The sequence below is a fragment of the Dromiciops gliroides genome, chromosome 2 (genome assembly GCF_019393635.1).
Source record: "Dromiciops gliroides isolate mDroGli1 chromosome 2, mDroGli1.pri, whole genome shotgun sequence".
Lineage (NCBI taxonomy): Eukaryota > Metazoa > Chordata > Mammalia > Microbiotheria > Microbiotheriidae > Dromiciops > Dromiciops gliroides.
Genome location: NC_057862.1, coordinates 413,441,299 through 413,463,876, shown reverse-complemented (window position 1 = coordinate 413,463,876; position 22,578 = coordinate 413,441,299). Strand labels below are relative to the sequence as shown.

The 22,578-nt window shown below is 40.4% G+C and overlaps 1 protein-coding gene across 13 annotated transcripts in view; it reads right to left on the bottom strand.

The window, feature by feature from the left end:
• ZNF536 (zinc finger protein 536) overlaps positions 1-22,578 on the bottom strand; it is a 619,087-nt gene that overhangs the window by 340,697 nt on the left and 255,812 nt on the right. For all 13 annotated transcript variants that reach the window (XM_043986055.1, XM_043986058.1, XM_043986053.1 and 10 more), the window contains one exon: positions 12,296-14,467. In XM_043986055.1, coding sequence (XP_043841990.1) covers positions 12,296-14,465 — 2,170 coding nt within the window. In that variant the 5' untranslated portion in view covers positions 14,466-14,467. The remainder of the gene's footprint in view (positions 1-12,295; positions 14,468-22,578) is intronic.

Sequence of the window (22,578 nt, the reverse complement as noted above, 5' to 3'; positions counted from 1 at the left end):
GATATCAGGACTAGGGTCCTGCCTATTTTCAAAAACTCCCCTTTCCATCTCCACCAAATGCAATCACTAATATTCTTTAAAAAACAAAACAAGACAAAAAATGAAATGTTAAAAAACCCTCTAATGAATTCAAATTGACATTATTTGTATAACTTGTAAAAATTGTTTTGGGGGAGAGAATGACAGACTATTCTTGAGATGGTAATAATAATGACACTTTATGGGTACACAGAGCTTTATAGTTGTCAAGCTCTCACATTTATAATTAGTGACTTTCTTTCTAAGGTATTTAACTACCTTATACTCATTTTTATTAATTTTGCATATACTCAGTTATATATGCATTGTCTCCCCCAATAAAAGGGAAGCTGCTTAAGAGTAGGCATTGTTTCATTATTTTTATGTGTATCCCTGAGGCCTAGCAGGGTGCCTGGCACATAGTAGGCATTTAAGAAATGCTTATTGATTGATGGACTCGTAATCTCATTTGATTTTCCTCACACCCTGTACAACTGGCAGTGAAGGTATTATCATTCATATTGTACAAATGAGAAAATTGAGAATCAAAGAAACTAAGTGGCTTTTCAAAGGTCACATGACCAGCAAGTAGCTGGTGTTCTTTTCCTTACACTAAGGTGGCTCTTGAGATCATCATGGTTTCATAAAGCCAGGGATGGGAATCATTGAGTTAAGGCCTTCAGGATACCCTACATCATGGAGACAAGAAATCCCAATGGCTGAGCAGATACAGATGACATATTTTATGACATGTAGCACTCTTGGGGTTAGTTTAGGACAAATGAAAGGAAACATTGCCTGAAATCCTAATCCCCAAAGTGTTACTTCACACAACAGGCAGTAAACTTAGGAAATGTGTTAGCCCAAGAAGTAATACCAGCCAAAAAATATAGTTTCCCCAAAGGTCTAAATAAATTCACGGATGACAGATCCACAAGAGTTTATGAAGGAAAACACAAGAGAAGCTACATCGTGTAAGAGGAAAAATACTAGAAGAGGAGTCTGCTGTACTGAGATCCAGTTCATGAGCTGTATGACCTTGTGTGAATCAATTTCCTTCCCTGGACCTCAGTTTCTCTGTAAAATGAAGGGGTTGGATGACTTCTAAGGTTCCTTCTAATTCAATATATGAGACTTTGTAAGTCCTGACTCTACCACATGGGACTTGGAATAAATCAATTCAACTTTCTGAGCCTCAATCACTTTATATGCAAATAGGGGAGAATGATATTTATGCTACCTACCTAAGAGGGTCATTGAGAGGGAAATACCAGGTAATGTGTGAGGCACTAGAGAAATGTGACCTGTGATGGTGATCAAGGCTATTTTGAGGTCAATTTAGAACCAGAGAGCAGAAAAGATCTTAGCAACTGTTTAACCCAAATCCTTCATTTTAGAGATGACCATACTAAGGTACAGAAAGGGAAAGTGATTTACCTAAGGATTTACAAGTTATAGGTAGCAAAGTCAAGATTCCAATCTTGAACTCGAGCCTCAGTCCTCAAGACTACACCATATTAACGATATTGTTCCACATCACATTTCTTGGTGCTCTCATCTAAGACAGGCCAGTGAGTTTGATGGGTCATGGGTCTGTCCCAACACAGCAGTTCTCATGTCCCTTTGTTTTTAATATTTGGGGCTGTCCCCTTTCTGGTTATGGACTTTCCAGGCAAGGAGCCAGTTGGTTCCATGCTTTCCCCTTCTCCCAGACACATGCCACATGTCCCATAACACTGCACGCCTCAAAACAAAGAGCTTCATACCATGAGGAGCCAAGCCCAGGACATTTTCCCCCTGGGAATGAAAAAAAATCACAGGAGATAGATTAATTCTTTCCGGACTACAGCCCTTTACATCTAACATCCTATTGGCACTAGCCCACCCATCAGGTAGCAATATATATTGTTCAGACATGCATTGTTTGGGGACTTTGCAAGCTTTGTGATGACAAGGATCATGGAAAGGATGGTAGCAAATCTCTGTGCTTAGTTTGGCATTGCATCTATTACAGGGTACAGTTGCTGGACTTTGCATCCTGCCTCTTCAGCACATTTGAAGGGAACAATATTCATTTTTCACATTAGCGTTAATAAGCCCTGTTATTAGAGGGGTCAAATAAGGCAGTAATGATGGCAGAGTGAGATGGGCAGACAAAAATTAAGCTCCCGGTTGATGGTGGGAACTGGCATGCTTGGAAACCAGGAGGACCAAATCTGGCTCATAAGAAACTCTATGCATTGGAGTTAATAGGAGCTACAAATTCGCCTCACAAAAGCTAAACAACAATGCCTCCCATACCTTTACTTCCAAAGGGCTCAGACCTGGTTATATTCCTGGATATTTTAGCTTTTGACCAACAAGAAGCCCAAATCCCAGACCCCAAAGTTTCTTTTCATGGGCTCTGTAGTGTTCAGAGGATGGTTTTCCAGATGGTGTCTAATGATGACTGTGCCAGATTCTACAGCTTAAGTAAATGTTGCCATCCCCCAGCTCCTGCCAGGAAAAGATGGAAGACCCGGTCGTTTCTCCTGGCTCCAGTGATCCCTTCCCACAAGAGATCAGAGAGCCCCACATTGACTTGGGCAGTCTTCTTGGAGGATGGACACTTCCAAGGGCCCTTTTCCCTCTCCCCATCTGCAGGACCTTCTGGCTGAGCTGCATTCACTGAGAGCTGCCAACCCCCAATCAACAAGGGTAGAGGAATGAGCTAGCCAGATGCCAATGAAGGACACAGTGCAGGAAGAGAAGGTAGATTACCAAGAAGGGGAAGGAAGAAAGCCCAGAGGGCCCAAATGGCAAAACCTCAAGTCTGATCATGTCTAATTTAGGAAGTTTACCCATATTCAATCTTTGAGTCTCTGCAGGTGTTTCTCCACCTTACCATTAAAAATGGCTTTAATGTTGACAATGATCCTGATCTATGATTTAGGAAGGAAGGAAAAATGTTCACAGTTCTCTGAGTGTGTGTGTGTGTGTGTGTGTGTGTGTGTGTCGCTATGTCTCTCTATTCTCTTTGTCTCTGTCTCCACTTATCTCTTATTTTCTCTCTCCTTCCCTTTCTCTCTCTCGATCCCCTTCCACTCTCCCTCTCTCCTTTCAGCTTAGATTCCCCCAGTTTTCTTTTTTCAATGACCTAAATAAGTCCCCAAGGCTAGAACTCAGAAACATTATGAAGTGGATGAATAATAATAATGAACGACTAGTACTTACATAGCACTTTAAAAGTTTGTAAAAGTATGTTGTGAACATGGACTCATTTGATAGTCACTGGGGCAGCTAGGTGGTACAGTGGATAAAGCACCAGTCCTGGATTCAGGAGGACCTGAGTTCAAATTCGACCTCAGACACTTGACACTTACTAGCTGTGTGACCCTGGGCAAGTCACTTAACCTTCACTGCCCCCCCCCCACACACACAAAAGACAGTTACCACAACATGAGAAGTAGGGACTATTATTATTCTCATTTTCTATAAGGAAACAGGTTCACAGTAATCAAGTGACCTTGTCAGGGTCACACAACTAGTCTAGACCAGATAGAGGAATCAGACCAGATCTTCTGACTACCAGTTTAGCCCTCTTTCCTCTTTGCCATAATGTTAAACAAGCTTGCTTTTGATGCCCCCATTTCTTCTTTCTGTGTCTTCCTCTAGCTTAATGGCATTCCATCCTCCCTCCCCTTAAGAACTCCAAATTCTGATACTCCCTCCACCTTTACCAGAGATGATGTCTAAGGGCAAATCTAGGATCCTGTGATGCTCAGGGGCAGGTAGGAGGCACACTGGATAGAGCTCTGGGCCTGGAGTCAGGAAGACCTGAGCACAAATCTGGCCTCAGATACTTACTAGCTGTGTGACCCTGAATAAGTCCCTTAACCTTTGTTTGCCTCAGTTTCCTCAACTGTAGAATGGGGGTAAAAACAGCCCCTACTCCACTGTTATTTGGATCAAATAGGATGATAATTATAAAGTGCTTAGCATAGTACTTGGCACATAGTAGATATTAGTTATTTTAGTAGCACTAGTAGTAGTAGTAGCACTAGTAGTATGTGGTAGTAGTAGTAGTAATGGTAGTATAAAAGAAAGGTTACTTTGTGTAAGGGAGTTAGTAAACCAGCCCTTGCTAAGGTATTAGTCATTGATAAAATTTAACAAAGGGACTCTTCTGAGGAGTATTTATACTTGAACATATTTTGGAGGGTCATTTCAAATGTATAAACAGTAGTGGTGAAATTTAGCTAGAAGTCAGCCAGCAAGGGATATATTTGAGGGCACAAGGAGACCCTTCAGTAACTTCTAAAAGCACCCAAGTCACACAATCATTTATTTTGCCATATATATGTATATGTATATGTATATGTATATATATATATATATATATATATATATATATATATATATATATATATATATATATGGCCAGATCAAAAGGCCCAAAGATATTTCACTTCAAAGGTTATTGTGAAAACAGGTCTGTGGATGGATGACTCTTGTCCTCCATGCAAAAGGACAAACTAAAGACAAACAGGTGCCACAGCCACATCTATTGAAGACCTAGCAAAAGTCTTGTCCAAGTCCTTGGCACTATCCAATGTTGATACAATTTTATAAATGGAAATGACATTCAAGAGGAGGCGTTTTCATCTGCTTTGCTACTGCACCCTAAGGACCATGGGACCTTTCTACCTCATTTGCATCAGAAACCTTCCATATATTGATTCCCCCTCTTTTAGAATGTGAGCTCCTTGAGAGCAAGGACAGTCTTACTTGTGCATTGCATGTAGTAAGTGCTTAATAATGCATTGTTCATTCATTCATCTTCATTGCTTATAGAATCAAATCTACTAAATCAAATCTACATTTCCAAAGAGATATCCTGAAAATCACCCCAGAACTTCCCATTTGAGTAAATAGAAACCATGAAGCTAACCCTTCATACAATACTTGAAAATAAATTTCTTCATTCCTTGCTACATTGTCACTTGTTCTGAAATAAGTTATGTTTTCTTATCACCATTAAATTCAGGTTTAAATACACATTTCCATTTGTGAATCCTGTGTGCCAATAGAAAAATTATAGCCTTTGTGGAGTATATAGATCTTTTGAAAGCTTTATGGGCATTTACTCATTCTCCCTCCCAGCATTCCTATTATACCCATCCTGAGAATGGATAAACTAAGGATAAGTTGCCGGGAGACTTGCCTGAGTTGATAACTGTGAGAATCAATGTAAGATCTCAGGCAGCTTGACCTTTAAACTAATTTTCGGCTAAGAATCCTAGCCAAAGAAAGTCTGAGTCCAAAAAGGAAAGTGTAAACTCACCACGATTTCCTGGAAATTGACTGAAAAAGCAAAGCCGACTTTACTCTTTAAAGGTCTAAGAATGAGAGCAGCCTTCAACCCATCACACCCTGGACTGCTCATGTGGAGACTGTTAAAAGTTGCTACAATTTCACATTTTCTAAAAGGCTAATAGAACAGCATCAGGCAGCTTCATCAAGGCTCAAACAAGCAAGGGAAACAGTGAAACCTCCAGGTTGCTCCTAATTCTCCTCAAGTAATTGCTACCAAGAATAAAACAATAGAAAGTTCCTTAACATTAAAAAAAAGAAGTTGACAAACTTGGTCCCAGAGAAGAGATGAGAAAATATATCTCCTTCCATTTGATGGAGAGGTAGGGGAGAATGGGTGTGGAATATCGAAGATGTTGTGGAAAGCAGTCAATGAGGTTTTGCTGAACTGTTTGTTGCCACTTTGGCTGTTTTAACTATGTGTCAGGGAAAGTTCTTTGCGCAGTGAGGGAGAAGGATACATTTGGAAATGAAATTGATGTAAATACAAAACCATCAATAAAACTTTAAAAAAATAAGAGAAATGAAAATGGTTGATCAGTAATCATACTGTTGTCAAATAGGTAGCATAATAAAGATAAAATACAACTATCTTTTATTTTTTTAACTTTGTATTTTTAATTTTTAAATTAACTTTTATTTTAAAACTTTTTTATAACCATGTTTCCTATGATAATCAATCAACAGCTACTTCGGATGTACTGACTAATTCCAGGCACTGTATTAGTCACTGGGATACCCACCCCCCCAAAAAAAATGAAAGAAAGAAAATCCTCAAAAGAGAACAATCTGAGAGTGACATCAAACTCAAAATAGGTTAAATTGGCTAGCCTGGAAAAAGTCCACAGTGGATGTTGGGGGGTGGGGGTGGGGGTAGAGGGATGGCCCCCTCCACTTTGACCTCTGACCTTTCCACGAGGCCCCGGCACTGGCTTGGAATTCCCTGAGAATCTAGTGCTGAGCCCCTGCCAGGTTATTAGCAGAGGCTTGCACCCACAGCAGCTCTGCTGGAAATGCTCTTGCAAATGTCTAGATGTACACAGCTTTAATACACACAACTCAAGCTTCTGTAAACCTCCTACAAACAGGGAGCAGCATGTACAGTATTCCATATCAGGGTTTGAAAGGCTGCATATGGCGCTTCGTTATAACAGCTGAGCTTTAAAAAGTACAACTTCTCATCTCACTGAACCAGAGCCCAAATAAGGCGGGTAAAAGAGGGGAAAAAAACAGTGGGGGCGGGGAGGGTGAAGTTTGGGTTGTGGGGTGGGGGACCCTTCTACATTAAATATTGTTTTTATTATAAATTTCTGTTTATTGTCTTCTCAAAAAGATATTTTGCCAATCTAAACAGTACTCGCTGCTTATAATCCCCAAGATTACCATTTTAACTCTTAAATAGACATGGAGATGTGTTCTCAAGTCTCTAGATCATCAGATGATAGATTTGGGGATAGGTGGATAAAAAGCAGAGACAGCCATGGATAGAGAGATTCAGAAAGATCCAGTCCCAAGGCTTGCCTCTGAAGCATACTGGCTCTGTGATCCAGAACAAGCCACCGAAACTGCCCAAGGCAGCTCCCTAAGACAATGATTAGTTTCAGAGCAGGTGTTGATCTGTATTGGCAGAGGGAATTTCTATTAGGGGAATTCTCTGTATCATTGAAATTGCAGGTACAGTCTGAAAACTTTTCAAAGTAGAATGTCTCTTCCTCTTCCCCTTGTACCTGCCTCCCCACCCCATTAAAAAAAAATGTTTTCTTCTCTGGGATGGCCAGGTGGCCAGAATAGATGACAACCAGGGAGCTCTTCCCCCTTCTCCCCTCCTTCTTTACTTGACATTCCATGGCTCTAGGTACCCCAAAACCATACAGGCTACCTGATCGCTTATGTATACTGGAGGAGATGGGAGACACCAATGGAGTATCACCATGCCTTACCATCTGCTCTGTAATTGCCCCTTAAGATCTTCCAGGCCTTATTATCTACCCTATCTTGAGGCTTAGAAGACCCCTGGCACCATCATCTGACCCACTCATGAAACCTAAAATCCCCGGACTTTGCCATCCACCCTGCTGCTACACCCTTAGGATTTCTGGGCCTTTCCATCTGTCTGGCAACTGGACTTTTTTTTTTTAATGTATCGTCTCTCTCTCTCTCTCTCTCTCTCTCTCTCTCTCTCTCTCTCTCTCTCTCTCTCTCTCTCTCTCTCTCTCTCTCTCTCTCTCTCTCTCAGACTGTGAGCTCCTCCAAAGCAAGGACTATCTCACTTTTCTTATTTGTATCCTCAATGTTTGGGTACTAGTGCCTTTCAGCCCTTGTCTGGACGCATCCAGACCTCCAGGTGGAAAAGAGCTTGGGAGGGGCAGGAGTAAGCAAGTTTTCCTGGAATACACAAGAAACTTTTACTTTCTGTTTCTGATGCCGATAATGACTTTCTTCAGCTTTCCAGCCAACTTCCCGCTTCTCCCTCCCCAGCCCCCTGTTGCTGCACGCCATCCCCCAGCTCCAGTATAAAGTTTGGCTTTTGCAGCATGAAGCAGCTGGGCCAAGCTACCAGCGAATGATAATGACCTCAGAAATCTGCTGTTAGCTCGACAACAATAGGGTGCTCAGTCTACTGGAAAATTGTGTTCATCAGCTAACTCTGCTCAGTTACTAATTGACATTGCCAAATATTTTAAGAACAATTGGAATGCACAAGCAAAAAAAATGAAGATCTTAATCCTCAGACTTAATTTTTTTTTGGCCTGTTTTGTTTGCTTGGAGCAGGCGATGGCTATCACAAAACTAAATGGGGGAGGGGAGAGAAAAAAAGAAAGAAGGAGGAAAAAAGCCAAGACAGAAAGAAAAACTATCATATCACTATCTAGCCTATGTATATGCAAGGATGTCCTGTACAAAAGCTTCTGATTTGTTCTGTCATTTGGGCCCAAATATGGTCTGAAACTCATTGTTTAAGGAAAATTCCACAAACAAAAAGAGATATCATAAGGCTTCCAAGCCAGCTGGTCAAATAATTCTTGCCCACCTCTAAATACTAAACAAGAAGTAATGAAGGTTAACAATATTTTATTTCGTCTTTGCCTCCCTTGATTTCCATTGATCATGTAACTTGGCCTACTTTATTTAATGAACTGGAGGGTCAATGCATTCAATTACCCCCTTCCCACCATCAAGACTTCAATTATCCCCACACCAAAATTATGGGAAAATGCAGAAGGTAACTACCCTGTTGGATATAATGAACAGTATCGTTTCTTACTACATTAAGTTTTAATTATTCTGTGTGCTATTTCCGAAGCAAAATCTGAAGAACACAAACTTTTTTTTTCTTCCTGAGCCAGAAATGAGATAGGCCGGGATGCCTGCTTTGATATGTTTTTAGGGGAACGATGCAGAGATTAATTCCATCAGGGGGTTTGCATGTAATCAGGCAATCACGACCAGCATAGGACAAAAACATATGTACTGTTTTCTACATGTCAGAGAAGGAAAAGTGTGCTTCTGAGTTTCCTCCTTCCCAATAGTTTTCCTTTGTATAGCCTGAGGAGGCAGAAATGACATCTACTATTGTGTGAAATTATTGGGAAGTCAAATAAACAAAAAAAATGATAAAAACAAAAAGAAAAGAACAAGGAAGTGATCTGTGTGTCGTCTAGTTTTGTCCATTTTCTGTTAGAAAATATGACCTCTCAATTTGTCAAAGGTCCTAGTTTTAGCAGTTGATCTTAAGCTTAGTTCTCAGCAGTCTGGAGAGCTAGAGAACAAATACATTTTCTGGTTCAGTGGAGTCATTTTCACATGTTCACTGATTCAAACATTCTTTTACTCACATAACAAACAGCTGCATACCACATTAGCCTAGCCAGTGACAGTCACACATCTCGGCAATAACTGTTTGATTGCAAACTTGACCCTTTCTTCTTCTCAGCCTGAGCAAGACATTTTTAAACAGCCACTCGGTTCCCAATCCTCCTTTGCAAAGAATTACATCAGATAACAAAGGACTTCTCTGCCACTCATTGTTAAGTCTCCTTCTGGAGATCTGTTCTAAGAGGCTCTCTGTAAAAAGGTTTTTTTTATGATGAATTCAGAACTACTATCATGTTAAGAGCAGCGATTTATAAAGAAGAATTCATTGGTTGAGATCTGAAAAAAATAGTTTCTCAGGCCCTACTGACCCAGTTTTCAACAAAAAAGAGAATCAAGTGATGCAAATGAAGTTTTGAGACATTGTTATGCTGTCTGAGAAATTTGTAAAACCCTCCATTTTGCAGTAATTTCTTAATAAAAGCCTAAATAAGTATTGCATTCTTACTTAGGGTCCAAAGACTTTGGTCTTCACCTCACAGGTTTCTCTATAACAGGTAATGGCAAAACGCCAATTGTGCTACATCAAAAGATATATCTCGTTTAATATCACTTATGCCAAATCACGTTTGTTTTTTTTTTGTTTTTGTTTTTTTTTTTTGTTTTTAAATAAGTTGACTGGCCAGGCTTGGTTGAGTATTTTTAGCCCAAGAAAAAAACTTAATGCCATAGACTTTTGACTTGACGTACGCCAAGTATGTAATTTTTTATTGTTGTTGTTGCATTCGTTTTCAGATTATTCATGAATTCAAAATAGATATATTTTTAGAGGAAAAACTTTTTTTAAGGTCCCTTAGAAAGGAATCAGCCAGTAGACACATGTGTCAACTGATTCCAAGGTGGAAATAAAAAGTTTGTGGATAAATCCAACTGTTGTGTTGTTTTTTTCCCTTCCCAGACATATACAATCTTGGAGTTAGAGAATTCCCACAGAGGTGGAGAAGTGAGAGTGGATTCCTTCAATACACTATGTATCTGGAAATAAAGAAAATCATGGAGATGGGGAATTAGCACTGGCTATCACTTGGCCAGAAGGTGAGAAAGACAGGGCAAATGTGTCATTTACAAAGCTGAACATTTGGTATTAGGCTGAACAGATAACATCTTTTAAGTTTTCAGCCGATTTTGGATTCTTAAGGGTCCTTCAGCAAAATTTCAGAAGGCCTGGAGTCTCCCTCTAGTTCTATTCCCTTGGTTTCTCCAACCCAATCTTGTCAGAACTGAGCTACCTGGCAGGAGAACCCTTCTACTGTTTGATGCAGGGTTATGGTTCTTTCCCTCCTGTCCCTGAAAACAGCAAAGTTTTTTAAAGTACTTTTAGTATCAGGCCGTGAAAAGCGGAAACTAATCCCTTTTATCTTAGCACTTTCCAGTCACTAAAAACAATTTTAATCACTCTCCATACTATGAAATTAGCCCCTACGTGGTACTCGTGCTCCTATTTAGAATTTTCTAATGTGTCTCACCAGTAATAAATCGCCAACAAGGCTGTGGCTTCTAGAGTAGACAGTGTGTTTCATGGGTATTTAAACAACAGCATTAAGTACTATAGGAATCTGTGGAATGTGGAGCACAGATTTATGTGTCTTAAGAGTTCTTTACTGGTTTGTAATAAGCCAGCAAACTAACGCTTTCTTTTTATATTAATTCTGTCCTCAAAGTAGGGTATACCGAAGCATGACAATAACAACAAACTGAACTGGCATATACTTAATAACTGCAACAGAGAATCGCCTCCAATACTAAAATATTTATTGAAAAGGGGTAGGGGTGGGGGCGACTAAAAAGAATTAACCTCAACAGCCTGCTACCAGATCTTTAACAGTGGGCAATGTAATGCCTTAAGGTACCTCAAACTGTCTTTCATTTTCTAGACTTAATGGCTGATTGCAGAAATCAATGTTGCCATTAGTAACAGAGTATTTGTTATGGCATGATTTCCTCTGTTGTTAGGCTTGCAGAATGATTACAGTATTAGCGAGGTGCTTTCCTTAGAAAGAGCTAGAGATAGAACGTTCCATTTGCTGTCCATTAACAAGTGGCTTTGGAAACAAGGACGAAGCCAGAAATCTTACCTGCCGTGGTGCAGAGATTGTAATTCAGCTTTCATAGGCTAGGAATTTTTACCGAAAAAAAAAAATGGATGAGGAAGCTCAATATCTTGTAGACGTTTGTAAGGAATGCTTTTGGTGGGGAAGAAGTTATTTCATAAGCCTATGTCAGAAGTGAATGTGGGGCATGGTGCCTGAGCCTAAATGTCTGTTTTGATGAGTTCCCAGAATGCATATGGGCTTAGTGGAAGGTGATGTGGTCTATATGACAGAACCTCCTAGAGATGGATCATGGATTTCGAGAGAGAAGGGACTATGGAAATCATCTAGCCCAACCCTTTTATTTCACAGTTGTGGCCGAGAAGGAATTTGAACAGAGGTCCTGTGAATCCTTTCCATTGGCCCATGGATATGAGTTTAGATAAGGAAAGTTACATTGGGGAGGGGGTTAGTTCTACCCTTGAAGAGTTGTCTATTTGGAAGGATTGGCCAAATAATGGGAAGATAATGGAAGTGTATCTTTAGGGGAAAGGCTTGTAAGGGCCCCCTCATCTGGCTCCAGTTATAGTCCAAGGACTCCTGAAACATCCTTGTTCCAGAATCCCATGGGAGAGGTCCTCAGGGGTCTCTCAGAGGTGGAAATAGGACAGGAGTGAGGAGGTTTAGTGCCACAAAGGAAAAAAGAACCTCCAAATGTCTCAGATGAATGACAGTGCCCTGCACTCTTATATGAAGGATAGTAAATGAAAAGATAAAAACTTATTTAAGGCATAAAAGAGAGAGAGCAAGGGGCAAGATGACCCATGTCCTTGAAAATCAATAATGATAAAAGATTAAGGAGGAAATCATGTATTTTCTATTTTGAAAATTCTAGGGATTATAGTGATCCTAGGGATCATGATAAGACATCAATGAGTGATGACAATTTAAGAAATGCTTCTAACTCTAAGGCTTTCCATTGGGTGATATTGACTTTTCCCCCCAAATAGAAGCCAACCTACCTGAGGAAGATGGTGATGAAGGGTGTGGGCTGTCTTCCTGAGCACTTCCAGTCTGAGAAAGGCCCCCACCAATCCCACTCTCCTCGGTAACATTGGAAGAGCCTGGTGTGGTGGACCGGCTCACCGACTGGGATTCCTGGTCACTTCCAGAACCCCGTCTCTCCTCCAGGCACCCTTGGAGGACCTCTTCTTCAGCCTTCCGGTCCCTCTTGTGGACTCGGGAGTGGACAACGACCTGGTGGTAGGTTCGGAACACTCGGCCACAGTCTGGGCACTCAGTGGGTTTCTCCTTCATGTTTCCATGACTTTGCATGTTGTAATCAAGTCCCTGGTTGAGACCATGTGACAAAAAATCTCTACTGCCTTCTAAAGGGTCTAGTTTATTTGGCAGGTCTCTTTGATTGCCCATTTTAGTGCTGTGAACCAAATCAGCAGGCATTTTCTGTTTGGAGCCATCTGTTCCTACTAACACATACTCCCGCTTCTCCTTATCAAACAGAACTCCGGCGTTTGCCAAAGTGTCTTCATGGTTGCGCTGTATCTGCTGCTCTTTAGACAAGAAGCCATGTTCCATGGCCATCCCTCTTGCCATGAGCTGCCAGGCCTGATAGCTATTCACAGGGTCCATCTCGGCTGCTTTGGCAGCCGCCTGCAACCGTTCTATGCAGCTGGACTTTAGTGGCGGCACCAGGTTGAGGCAACCCAAGAGCGAATGTTTGTCCCCTTCACCAAGGCTGTGGCCCATGCCCGAGATGGGGGACAGTAGCTTCCCCAGAACCTCCTTCTCCTTCATAGGCAAGTCCCCCTTGCTGTAGAGCTGATTGGGTTCACTCAGGCTGGACTTGTCAGGGGGCATGAAGCCACTCTGCAAACAAGAGAGGTACCGAGAATAGAGGTTGGCATGGACCTCCTGGGACATACCTCCCATGGGAACAGGTACCTCAGGGTCATTGGGAGATTTGTTCTTGACTGAGAGCTTGTTGAGGTGAACCTTCATGTGATTCTTGAGGAACCAAGGTTCCTTGAAGCGCCTCCCACAGATCTGACAGCAGTGCTCAAAAGAATCCTTGTGTTTCCTCATATGACCCTTGAGAAACCACGCCTGGCTGAACACCTGGCCGCACACTTCACAGCGGAACTCATTGGCCGACTGTTCCCCGCTTCCATTGGAGCCCTGGCCTTGGGCCGACTCAGCAGTGATATGAGCCTTCTCTACGTGGCTGATCAGCTCCTCCTCCTGGGAGGCTGCGAAGTCACACAGGGTGCACTTGTAGGGCTTGTGAAGGATCCGGATATGACGATCTAGTTCTTCACGTTTCTTGAACTTCCCCTTGCAAAATGTGCAGCGGAAACCCGCCGTGGGGACCACCGTGTCCTCTTGCACGTTGGCCGGCTTTGGCGAGGGCGCTGGATTGGAGATGTCAGGGACGCTGTGGTTCACAGGCAGAGACAGGTTACAGTTAGCCAGAGGGGGCTGCTGGGAGTGTGGCGGTGGCTTCACGTCAGGCCGTGGCTGCAGGAGACTGCTCTTCATCTGTTTGTCTCTCAGGATAGCTCTTTCCTCGAGTTCATGAAGTAGTCGATTCTCCTCCCGGACTCTCCCACGGCCTTTTCCCAGGTTTCCAAGCTTATGGGTCCTCAGGTGTATCTTCAAGTTCCCCTTTTGGGCTGCCCGGTGGTCACAGTAGGGACACTTAAAGGGCTTCTCGCCAGTGTGTGTGCGCATGTGGAGAGAAAGGATGCTATTGAACCGGAACCGCTTCCCACACAGGGGGCAGGGATATTTCCGATTTTTCCTTGCGTCATCCTCAATGTCACTCATCTGGGACATGATGCCGAGGTTCTGGCCATTCAGGAACTGCTGCAGGTCCACCCTTCCATTCAGACTGGTGTCCACGTCTCGGTTGAGTTGATTTGCCAAGAGGGCCATCTGGCTGCCAATTGGCTGGCCTCCCATGGACACGTGGCTCTTCTCCTCTAGGGGGGCAGAGGCCTTCTCCTCAGAGTTAGGCCTGGTCTGTAGCTCTGGGAAAGCATGGCTGAGCTGAGATGTTATCTGGTGCAGCTTCTGGCTCATTGAATACTGACCATTAAGGATCGTGCTGTTAAGATGGGCCTCAGCCTCTGGGACAGCTGAAGAAACTCCAAGGCACAAACTAGCTTCCTCCATCCCTGCAGGGGGAAAGAAAAAAGACCATTTAGATGTGGGCAACAGTAGTTAAGAATAATGAATCAAAAGTATCAGCTGGCAGACAATTTGCATTTTAGGCTTTACCTACACATAATAATGCTAAGGAATTATGGTCAAAAAACAATAATAAAAAAATGAATTATTAAATGCCAATTATGCAATATGGTGTTGCTCATCCAATTTGTTTTAGCGGCAGAGCTTCTTCGTTGTATTTCCTATTTACAGACTGCAATTATTCATTCATATTTTAATTATTAATGTTTTACCACTTTCAATACCTAATAACAAATCAAGAGGCTACATTTCTTCCTCTCCTTTTTTCTTCCTTCCCTTGTTTCCCCTCCACCTCTTTGCCAGCACACTTTGTAGTATCTGCACCTGTTTGCATGAGTAAAAGTTCAAGACAAGTCTGTTGCATACTCTACTTTTCCTTTCCTTTCCTTTCCTTTCTCTTCCTTTTTTCTTTCCTTTTCCCCTTCCCTTTCCTTTCTATTCTTTTTCTTTTTTCTTTACCCCTTTCCTTTTTTCTTTCCTTACATTCCTTTTTTTTTCTATTCTCTTTTCTTTTCTTCAAAGCCTAAATTGAACCTCACTTATAACTTTTGGTTTCATTCACTACATCGAACACATTCCCCATTCTAAGATGAAAACGGGAGTTTTATGATTTGACCAAAAAAACCACCCAATGATGGCATGATATTTACTGGCATACAATAAAACAAGATAATGTTTTGGGGAAAAAATAAGTAAAGGACAAGCTTTAGAACAATAAAAGGGATTTTGCTTTAGTCAACAAAAAGTGCAGTAATATCTCATTAAGCTGATTAGTATGCTGCTTAGAAACAGTACTAGGTGCTGTAACACATGATTATAATCATAAAAATCCTTCAGTGTTTGCAAGTAAGCATTAACGAGGTATATTAAATTTTAAGGAGACTGCGACTAGCAGCTTTGCAAACCTCTGAGATTAAGATTTAACCCTTGTGTTCCAAAACATTGTTGTGGTGTCATTTTAAAACTCAGTCCATCAAAAGAAGTCTAAATTATCTTGCACTGGAATCTTAATTGATTGCTGAGAATGCTCACATTTGAGTTGCAAAAAAAAAAAAATACTCATAAGATGCAGCGGACTGTCTCTGTCCTCCCATTGGCAAGATATCCAAAGTAAGGGGCTTTGATTTGGTTTAAAGAGCTCTTTTATAGAACTAGATAAAAACCAATTAAAATCCAGGGAAGGTGCCATAGGAAGTCTCACCAAGTTTAGGCATTTTTAATAACTTTCCCAATATACAGTAATGAGTACAAATGGTACCTGCAGTATGTGTTTTGCAGAAAATTAGAACTCAAAGCTGTTTGTTAAACACAAAGGCTCAATGCTGGTCTGCATAATTGTCCTTAATAGTTCTCTCTGCTACCTCTCTAGTCTAGGCAGGGAAACTGAATCCATACAGCTCAGAAAGGGGGAAAAATTCTCTTCTAAAAACAGAACAAGTGGGGAAGGTAGATTTAAAAGCTAACAAAACCAGGTCTTATCTTTCAGTGCTATTTCCTGATCTCTCTTGCACCTAAGTTTCCAAATATTTTTTGCTACCAGTGAATTACCAAACACATTAACGTCTTTTTCCTTCCCATGTTAAAATACACAGGCCAGCCAGGTGTCTCAGCAGTGGCAGTCAGTTATAGCCACGTCTGATTTCTGGACCAAATGACTCCCTCTCGGGCCGCAGGGGATGAAGCCAGACTCCGGAGGAAGTACACTTGACCCAGAGGGAGGCTCATACTCCATGCTTTGCCGGGACCCCCCGCCAGGCAATCTAAGAATGACATGGATGGTCTCCAAGGGGAATCCTGGCTTCTTTGGCAGGAAGTCGGAAACTGTGATTTCTATCTTGGGGAGGGGGATAAAGAGGAGGGAGAAGGCAATGGAGAAAAAAAATCAGGTTGGCTTTGGAAGAGAGAAGAGGTGTGATCATGAATATAAAAATAAATGTGTATACATGATGGTAAAAAGGAGCAAATATACATACATAATTACATGCTGATATTAAAGAAGCCTTCAGAGCAAACATCTTTTTGGGGGGGGCAGTAATAAAAGTTTAAATTCTAGGCCTACTAGCCAACAACATCAGAAATGAGTCATTTATTCCTTGGCTTACAAAATAATATATCTCCAGTAGAATTAGGGGTTATGGGTAGGGGCATACTTAAAAAACAGGGACTAACTTGGTCAGGATTCATGCCTACATTTTAGGGGATACTTTTAGGGAAATTTCCATATGCTGTGCAATCACTGCACCCTCATCAAGGAATGGAAAAGATTTAATCTTTCTATTTGAGTAGAAGTCCTCAAACCAACTCTCAGGTTCTCTCTTGGGCAAACTGGGATGAGAATGAACTCTGAAGCTAAATGACATTCCTCAAAATTCTACCTAACCACCTTTCTAAAATTTTGAAAAGATTGAAGGCAATACATTAATTTTAGGAGCCTTTCCCACAACACTGTCCAATTAGTCCAAACAGAAGACAAGAAGATGGGAAGACTGTTTATTTTTAGGTTGATGTTAATGGAATAAATCTAATTCAGCAAGAGGGAACAAAACCAGAATATATACTATAGGAGATCACAAATAAAGTTGATTATAAGGTAAAGGGGTCAAGTTGAAAAAATTCTCCCTATTGCCCCTAAAATTTCAAATAAAATAAATTTTTTATTTGAATGAAAAGAATTATTTTTTATAAAATAAAAAAATAAAGCAAAATTTATTTTTCTAAAATAAAAAATAACAATCTTATTTCAAGGTCCCCCACAATCTGGCTCCTACGCATTTTTGTAACAGTATTTCATGAACCCCTCTTCACATATTCAACCATCCAGACAATCTACTCTATTAGCCATCCTCTGTTCAATCACCATCTTCAGCCTCCACATTTTTACATGTAGTAACACCCTGCCTAAAACTGACTACCTGCTCACTTTTAATTTTTAGTATTCTTATCTTCCTTCTAGGCTCAGTTCAGTTGCCACCTCCTCTGTGAAGTCTTCTTTGGTTATCCCAGGTATTAATGCTCTTTCAATTTGAAATTACTTTATGTCAGAATATAACCTCCTGGAGGGCAAGCATTTCCTTGTTTGTCTTTTTATTCAGAACACCTAGCACAGTCTAGAATGTAATAGAGACTTAATAAATTCTTGCTGATTTTTTCCCATACCTATTGACTTATTGTACCTCCCAGTGAACTATATCCTCCTTAGGGCAGAAGCAGTTTCATTTTTTTTATCTTTGAATACTCAGAACCCAGCACAGGGCCTTGAACATAATAGTGGCTTTAAAAAAAGTTGTTAAATTGAATTAAATTTTCCCATTCATGTTGGACAGGCAATAGTTCAATCAGTAAGTTTTAGGTAAAGATTATTCAGATTCTTTTCTGGTATGGTATTTTATTTTTAGTCTCCAAAGCCAGTCAGGGTCATCTGAATTGGTTTTATTAAGTATAGTGTGATGGAAGAACACTGGGTTTTCAGTAAGAAAGGAATAAAAAAAATAAGAAGAATGTTCTTGTGGAGGTGGATGGGGCCATGGCAGAGAAGGCAGAAATATTCAATTCATTGTTTCCATCTTCACTACCAGTGAGATTGATCTTTGCCCTAAAAACAACAGAGCAAAAAAAAAAATGCCAATAGGGAATTGATGATCAAGATAATAATTAAGGAGATAGTTAAGATAGCATCTAACTGTCCTACATCAAGTCAAGTCACCTGTACCACGTGAACTGCACCTCCTGTATTAGAAAGAACAGGCAGATGTGATTCCTGAGTTATTGATGATACTGGAAAGTACAAATATTGCCCCAAGTTTTAAAAAACGGGCAAAGTTCAGTTTGTAAACTATAAGACCAATAAGCTTGTCATGGGTTCTTGGGAAAAGCCTTGCAAAGATCAGCAAGAGAATGGTTAGTGAATATTTAGAAAAGGAAGCCATGACTGCAGAGCCACTTTGGTTTCATCAAGAGCAGTGTCTTAGCCAACTAAGTTCCCTTCCTTTCTTTTCTTTCTTTCTTTTTTGACAGGGGTACTAAACCTATGTATCAGGAGAAGGTCATCAATATAGATTACCTAAAATTTACAAAACATTGAATAAAATGACCTCAAAATATTCTTATGAAAAAGATGGGTAGCAAGGAATTGGAAGTTGAGGGGGTGCCCATCAATTGGGGAATGGCTGGACAAGTTGTGGTATATGAATATAATGGAATACTATTGTGCTGTAAGAAATGATGAGCAGGAAGAGTTCAGAGAAACCTGGAGGGTCTTACGTGAGCTGATGATGAGTGAGATGAGCAGAACCAGAAGAACATTGTACACAGTATCATCAACATTGAGTGTTGACCTACTGTGATGGACTATATTCTTCTCACCAATGCAATGGTACAGAAGAGTTCCAGGGAACTCATGATAGAAGAGGATCTCCAAATCCAAGAAAAAAAAAAGAAAGAAAGAACTGTGGAGTATAGATGCTGATGGAACCATATTATTTCTTTTGTTTTGGGTGCTGTTGTTTTTTTTTTCTATTTTGAGGTTTTGCATCACTGCTCTGATTTTTTCTCTTGTAACAGGATTAATGCAGAAATAGGATTAATGTTATTATGTGTATATATATATATGTGTGTGTGTATATATCTATATCTATATCTATATCTATATGTATAGAGATATATAGATATAACCTATATCATCAGATTACCTGCTGTCTAGGGGAGGGGGGAGGGAGGGGAGGGAGGGGAGGGAGGGAGAAAAATCTGAAATTGTAAAGCTTGTATAAACAAAAGTTGAGAATTATCTTTACATGTAACGGAAAAAATAAAATACCTTATAAAAAAAGAAATGCATAAAATATATCTGTGACATCAAAAAAAAAAGATGGATATGCAGACTAGGTAATAATATAGTTAGATGGATTAAGAACTGATTAAACAACCCTACTCAAAGAGTAGTTCTTGATGCTTCAGTCTCTAGCAGGGTGTCCCAGGGATCTGTACTTAGTCATGTTCCATTTAACATTTTTATCAAGGGCTTGAATCATGACGTAGATGCTGCGGTCACCCAATCTGCAGATGACACAAAGTTGAGAGAGATACGGAGCACAGTGGATGAAGAGTCATGATTTTAAAAGATCTTCATGGGCTAGAGGCATTGGGCTGAAGCTAATAAGATGAACAATTCAAAGAGGATACATGTCAAGTCTCACAAGTGGTTAAAAAATCAATTTCACAAGTAACTGATTAGACAGTGGGAATTATAGTGGACTATATGCCCAACAAGAGATAGCAGTGTGACATAGTGGTAAAAAAAAAACCCCAAATTCATATTCTCTTATGGCACCTGGCTTATAATAGGCACTTAATAAATGGCTTGTTGGCTTGAGTTATTGACTGAATTTTTTTTTGGTGAGGCAACTGGGGTTCAGTGACTTGCCCAGGGTCACACAGCCAGTAAGTGTCAAATGTCTGAGGCCGGATTTGAACTCAGGTCCTCCTGAATCCAGGGCCGGTGCTCTATCCACTGTGCCACCTAGCTGCCCCCAAGTTATTGACTGAATTAAGAAGTGCATGGCTTCTAAGAATAAGGAAGTGACAGTTTTACTGTACTTTGCTCCTGTTCAAATCATAGCTAGAGCATAGCGCCCAGTTCCCAACACTATAGTTTACAAAGGGCCACCAGGCTGGTGAAGTGTGTTGAGTCGCTGGCACAGGAGAATCAGTAGGGAACTAAGGATGTTTGGCCTGGAGGAGAGAGGCCTCAGTGAGGTCATAATAACTGTCTTTAAATATCTGTACTTGAAGGGCTATCCTGTAGAAAAGGCATTAGACTTGTCCTATTTGACTGCATAGGACAAAGATGTCACAAAGAGGTACATTTGACTTGTTAGCAGGAAAACACTTGCTAACAATTAGAGATGACATAAACGTGGAATGAGCTCTTTCCCTTTATTGAGCATCTTCAAGCAGAAGCTAGATGACCACTTCTTGGATAAAATCGGGACTCCTGTTAGGTATGGATTGCACTAGTTGGACATCGAGGTCCTTCCTGATTGTAAAATTCTGTGATTCTGCCATGGATTCACATTCTACCTCAGATACTTACCACCTCTATGGTCCTGGACAGGCTGCTTTATATTTCTGGGCCTCCTCACCAAAACAAAGGGATGGGACATAAAATAACCTTCCAGCACTAAATCTATGATAACCCAATGGTTTAAATAAGATGCCAGGTCAAATACTAATGCTGAACATATCATTTGGAAGGGTTAATTCATTAGTTCCTTCATTAAACAAAAACTTATAAATTACCTACTATGTACAAGGTCCTTGTATGATCTTTAGGATGCCACAACCTTCTTGAGTCTAGTTTTGTCACTTGTTAAATGGGGGGAACGGGAGGTCTCCTTTCAGCCAACTCTAAATCAGTCCTATAATGAATTCATTTACTGGTTCTATTACTTACAACCTATATGACTTTTGGTAAGTTCCCTCTCTGAGAAAAAGGGATTTTTGACTAAATGATTTTTAGATCTGTTCTAGATCTAAATCTTATGATCCTAGAGAGAAATGTTCATAGCAACCATCATATCATATCCTCCAAGTCCACCATGATATAGAATACATATCTCTTATATTGAATTTTTTGTTTGTTTGTTTTTTCAGGGCAATGAGGGTTAAGTGACTTGCCCAGAGTCACATAGCTAGTAAGTGTCAAGTGTTTGAGGCTGGATTTGAACTCAGGTCCTCCTGAATCCAGGGCCGGTGCTTTAACCACAGCACTACCTAGCTGCCCCCAAAATACATCTCTCTTACTGAAACATGGACACTGTAATAGGAGTTATTCAAAACCAGCTTTGCAGCAGGGCTATCTGTGTCTCTCAATACTGGCATTTGTGGCCAAGATGCTAGGTTAGACTCAAGCATCCATCAGAATTAAGGTGATATTAGCAGGGTTCAATTCCCAGGCTAAATACTCACTACTACAAAAGGGGCCTGCCCTGGAAACTTGCAATTATGTATGCCTTCCAAGTGCCAGTGAATGGGATGAGACCCTGAACAAAAAACAAAAAAACGGACCCTTCCCCCCAAAATGAGGTAACAGCAGTTTTCTACTCGATCTGTTCAACTTCATATTTCCACGAGGGTATTCTTAGCCTATGAAACCCACCATTGGATACACATATTATCAAAATACATTCTGTCTCATCTTTCACATCATTTAAGGTACAGTGAGCCATTCGGCTGCCTTTGATGGTGCTAATAGTTATTTTGATTTTGCATTTTTGCCTCTGAGATGATTTCCTGTGATATCAATAACAAAAGTTTTCACTTAACTATTCCAATAGAGCACTTAATTGTATCTTTCAACTTTGAAATGAAATTTAAAACTATTAGGACACCAGAAATGCCTGCTTCTGCAAGCCTAAACAAATTTAGCACAAAAACAGCTTCATTTTGCTAGAACAGGAAAAATATATCTGTATCTGTACAGATATATACATACATATCTACATATACATACACACATACATACATGTATATACCCATGTATAAGTCTATAGGTCTTGGCAGCTAGTCACATAAAAAATTTTATCCTTATAGCATGAAAAGAATAGTTGGGAAATAAAATGAATTTCAAAATAACCATTTCAGCTGATTTTTTTTTTCGATCAAAGGTTGTTGTCTAGCAGAGCACAGCTGAATGAATATTCCTTTTTATCAAGGTGAGTGAGAAAGTACTGCTTCTGAGACATTGCTGAGCTCTTGCTGCCCACCTTTGCTGTGAAGAGAGGGGAGAGCTGAGCTTAATAAACAAGGTGATGCTGTAAATGTTGCTGAGGATTGTAAATGAAATCATCTTTTGCTATTTATTCCTGTCAGAAGACACCTTCCTGAAAGTCAGTGATTCTCTTGGTCCTCCCCACCTTTCTATCCTGCCCTGTGCTATTAGTCACTCATAGCATCAAATCATCAACTAGGCTTCACCCAGAATAGAATGCATTTTTATTAAATATATATGTATATTCTCTATTGTTGCAGCTGAAACTGTTTA